The following is a 4,483-nucleotide window of genomic DNA, read 5'->3' on the forward strand; positions in this document are numbered from 1 at the left end:
TAAATGAGGAGAGAGAGAGCTAATACATATTTTAGTAGGTTTCCCATGACTAAAAGATTTTAGCCTCAAGACTAGTCCTAGCCTCTCTTTAGTCAGGGGTGCTTGGAACTTTAGCCTCTAAAAGAAACTATTTTTAGTCAGACTAAAAATAGTCCCTTATATCCAAGCACCCTCTTAATATCCCTGTTATGGAACAGCAAGGAATGAGATGCCCCCCCCCCCCTCGCATGTTCGCGCTTCACACCCCAGCTTCACCTGCCCTGCCCGCATGTGACACCGTAATAAATCCGCTTATCAATGTAAAGCAGCCAGGCACCTACACATGAACCTTACTCCATAATTGTACTACTTCTTCCTTTCGGAATTACTTGTCGCGAAAATGGATGTACATCTATTTCTGCGACAAGTAATTCCGAACGGAGAGAGTACAAGTTTGGCCACGGTTGCATATGAGAGAAAACATTGCATTTGATTGACTGACCAGAAGATACAAGGAAACCAGCCAAGCAATGGAACCACTCGACCTCAACCAATCCGAGTTTTTACAAATCCTTAGCTACGACCTTCGCCCAAAATGCCGGAGAAAAAATTACAGATCAGGGGAAGTGGAGAAGAGCGATCAGGAGCAGACGGAGGACGCAAGAATGAACAAATAAGCAGCATGAACAGGCTGAGTTACATACACATCAATCACACCACACCCCGAGGAAATGCAAGCCCAACCCAAGCCAATGAATGCAGTGCACCAAATCCTAACAACAGCGACAACACTCGGTTGTCCTGAGGCCGACGGGCCGGATCTCGGTCACGAGGCCGCGGCGGTCCCCTCGCCGGCGATCAGACCGTCGTTGTCGTCGCCGCGGACCGGGGGGCCGTCGCCGTCCGCTGGGGGTTGCGCGTCCCTGAGGCTCTGCTGCTGCTGGTAGATTTGGCTCAGCCTCTCTATCTCCTTCTTCAGTGCCTCCTGATGAGCTGAGCACGCGCGCGCAGAGAGTTAGTCAGCAAAGCGGTTGTAGATTGTTTCGAATTGAATTCGGAAGGTGGCCGGTGAGAAATTTCGAAATAGTAGTAATTGCGAGGGGTGGCAATGGCGGTCACCGTCTTTGAAGATCTTGTCCTGCGCGAGCGCCGCGATGCGCTGCTTGAGGTGGCTGTTCCCCAGCGTCAGCAGCGAGCGTTGGTGGTCCAGGAATGCCACGCGCGGGGACAATGCCGACACCTCCGTCTGCTCAACAGGGAGCACATACGGGTTCGAGGTCAAATTCATGGCGTTTTTCTTTGGAGGCGAGGAAACCAAGCTCGAAATGTGAACAGTTCGACGGACCTGGAGCGACGTGACGCTGCGCTCGAGCTCCGAGATGTAGTGCAGCTTGCGCACGCGCGACCGCTGCGCCGACTGCCGGTTTGCAAGGATCCTGCGAGTGTAGAGAAATTGGAGAATTCTGCCTCTCGGAGCTGTGCATTGCCGTGATTCTGGGAGGAGTGTAAGGACAAAAGATCACCTCTTGACCCGCTTGGGATCGGCTGTGGCGGGCGAGGACGGCTGCCCGGGCGCCGCGCCGTCGTCGCCATTGCAGTCGCTCTGCGCCTCCTCGGCGTCGCCCCTGTCCTGCTTCTCGTCGTTGACGCTGTTGTGATCGGACGGCGAGGACGCGCTGGCGGCCTGGCGCTGCGGGGCCAGCTCGTCGGAGAACATGCACATGAGCTGGTCGTCGTCGAGGCGGTCGAACTCGTGCGCCCCGACGCCGCCGGCATTGCCGTCGTCGAGGAAGGCGACGGAGTCGCTGACCGTGCGGCGGTGCGCGCCGCGCTTGGCGGCCGAGAAGTCGAGGAACTCGTCGACCCAGGACGGCTGCTGCTGCACCCCGCCGTTGGCGGGCGGGAGCGGCGGCATTGGCGCGGCGAGGAAGGCGCCCATGGAGGGGCTGCGCTGGTGATGGTGGTGGCGGGCGTGGGCGTGGGCGCTGTGGTGGTGCCCGTCCCCGAACTCCGGCCAGGCCGGCGCCATGGCGGGGACCTTGGGCGGCAGCTGCGCCATGGCCGGGAGGGACCGCGCCCCCGAATCAACCAACCGGCGCGGGCAGCGGGCGCGATGGATGGCGCAGCGCCCAAACCTTTGCAGCGCCGGGGGCTGGAGCGGTAATGTAGGCTCGGGCCGTGCCGTGCCGGAAATTGGACGGCCCTCGCTTTGGCTCACGTTGCTGCCGCCGCCGCCGCGGAAACAATGGGCGAATGGACGGCGTGGGGGCTCAGCTCGGCGCTGAGCTAAATCGGGACAGAGGAGAGAGGAGCGACTTGGAATGTGGTATGCCTGCGCGCAGAGAGAGAAATAGCAAGAGAGAGAGAGAGAGAGAGAGAGCGCGAGGTGGGGAGGGAGGTCACATGACGAGGGGAGGGAGTCCAGAAGGACAGCTAGCACCAGCTGGTGTTTACAAGGTGAAGTGGCGGGAGCGAAGCTGGGCTTAGTACAAAAGAGGTCAAGCATATACTCCCTCCTTCCCTATAAAAGTTCAGACTATTACTCCCTCCGGTCCTTTTAGTCTGCATATTAGTTTTCTTCGGAGTCAAATTATCTATACTTTGACCATACTTATAGGAAAAAATATCAATATTCACAATGACAAATCAACGTTGTTAGATTCATTATGAAATGTAGTTTCATATTATATATATTTAATAGTGTAGATGTTGACATTTTTTACAATAAATTTGGTCAAAATTTGCAAAGTTTGACTTGATACAAATCTAATACGCAGAGTAAAAAAGACAAGAAGGAGTATCAACTTACATACCAAAGATCTAGAATGTCTTTCTGCTCTTACGAGAGCATAACGCCAGCAAACCATAAACTTGCATTTACTCAGATTATATCACCTTACATGACAAAGGTGTCGTTTTCTTTTCGTTCCATTTCCAACCACTGACAGGGAATAGCACCGTAACAGTGCAATGTTTACTCAGAGTCACATGATGATTCTGAAGCTTTAGCAATTTTTGTGTTGCTACTGAAAGGACGGAAGCTACAACTGGCGTGTAAGATCTTCATGTGATTGGTAGTTTAATACCGGCTGTGGACATCGATAGAAAGACGAGACATGAGTTGCAAGACCAAACATCAAGATGCTTCTTATGCGACCAAGAGGAGGACATGGTGGACCACATTTTGCAGCAGTGCGTGTTCTCGCTGCAAGTGTGGTTTCATTGCATCGCCAAAATGGGCTTGAGGATCGAGCTTTGCCCGGCAAATGACTCTAGGTTGGTGCAATGGTGGACGGAAGCTAGGAAACAAATTCACAAGCAAACTCGGAAAGGGTTCGACACGTTCGTGATGCTAATCTGCTGGACACTTTGGAAACAGAGGAACGCGAGGGTCTTCGGATCGGGACAGACAAAGAATGAGGGGGATACGGTGGACATGATCTTTGACGACTTGAGGACTTGGGCCACGGCAGGAGCATTGGAGGACAACTAGTTTCCGAGTAGTTGAGTAGCGTGAGGGAGTGGGATGGAGGGTCGGCTTGTGACTTCTAACTAGCAAATTTTGTAATTTCTTGTACATATTATTCTCTCTTCTATAATGTTAAGATACGCCATTGACGTACCCTTGAAAAACGATTTGTACCATGGACATAGAGGGTACCTGCATGGAAACAAATATATGAAAACAGTAAAGAAAGAAGTGATAGAATCAAGCGAATTGTATCTCTTATCTCTTTTTCTTTTCTTTTTTTGCGGGTGAAAATCAAGTTGTATCTCATTCTGGTTACAGTACCAAAAAAGATATTTACTACTGAACTTGCTTGAGCCTGTGTTCGGAATAGCAGCAATGATTTACTTACTATGTCCAGGCCACAGAAATACATGTAAGAAGTTATGAGAACTTGCTAAGATTTTTTTTTTACCGATAGAGCATAGGTATATACGCGGGGACAAAAACATACTTTTCCCTCTAGAGAATATAGACAACACACTGATAGACAACTAACTATTCGGCCGATTTAACATTCCTACACAACTACATAGATAATTTCTTTTGAATTAGCACATGTCGTATAGACAAAAAGAGATGAGCCCTCAGAGGAAATGTTTCTCATCTATGGTGCATAGCAAAGCCAAAAGAAACAACAAGGAATTAGTGACCTGAAAGAAGTGACAAAATCAAGTCTGGAAGTGGTTCATTCTTAACTCTTGACTGAAACAAACAAACAAAATATATTATTGGAAGAGGGTCTTACCAAGTCCTCTTCAAATATAGTCTTTGGAAGTCAACAAATAGCCAAACAGACAAAATTCAACCATTCCGTACGGCCTGCCGGGGTAAATAAAGTTCCAATGACATACTATTATGGGTATGTTGACATGACTGGCTCTGCAAAGGTCGATGTTCCACAACAATTCCTCCTAGCCAGTCGACTTCGTGCAGTCATGTTTATCCAAGTTTGATTGTAGACGTATTGTTCATTGTGCTAATCCACAACATGCA

The 4,483-nt window shown here is 50.1% G+C and overlaps 1 protein-coding gene across 1 annotated transcript; it reads right to left on the reverse strand.

Annotated features, from left to right (window-relative positions):
- Positions 1–450: 450 nt before the first annotated feature.
- Positions 451–2,392, reverse strand: LOC123058120 (basic leucine zipper 2). Its single transcript, XM_044480942.1, has 4 exons — positions 1,503–2,392; positions 1,325–1,415; positions 1,099–1,225; positions 451–972 (listed from the first exon to the last, which is right to left on the reverse strand). Exons 1-4 carry the CDS (start codon positions 2,036–2,038, stop codon positions 806–808), a joined length of 921 nt encoding a protein of 306 aa, XP_044336877.1. The 5' UTR covers positions 2,039–2,392; the 3' UTR covers positions 451–805.
- Positions 2,393–4,483: the final 2,091 nt, after the last annotated feature.

Source organism: Triticum aestivum, chromosome 3A (assembly GCF_018294505.1).
Source record: "Triticum aestivum cultivar Chinese Spring chromosome 3A, IWGSC CS RefSeq v2.1, whole genome shotgun sequence".
NCBI lineage: Eukaryota > Viridiplantae > Streptophyta > Magnoliopsida > Poales > Poaceae > Triticum > Triticum aestivum.

Excerpts from the sequence above, each read along its gene's own strand:
- LOC123058120 (XM_044480942.1), bottom strand. The coding sequence starts at position 2,038 with ATGGCGCAGCTGCCGCCCAAGGTCCCCGCCATGGCGCCGGCCTGGCCG. Across the intron at positions 1,416-1,502 it reads GATCCCAAGCGGGTCAAGAG|GATCCTTGCAAACCGGCAGT; the intron begins GTGATCTTTTGT and ends CTACACTCGCAG. Across the intron at positions 1,226-1,324 it reads GCAGCGTCACGTCGCTCCAG|ACGGAGGTGTCGGCATTGTC; the intron begins GTCCGTCGAACT and ends CCTGTTGAGCAG.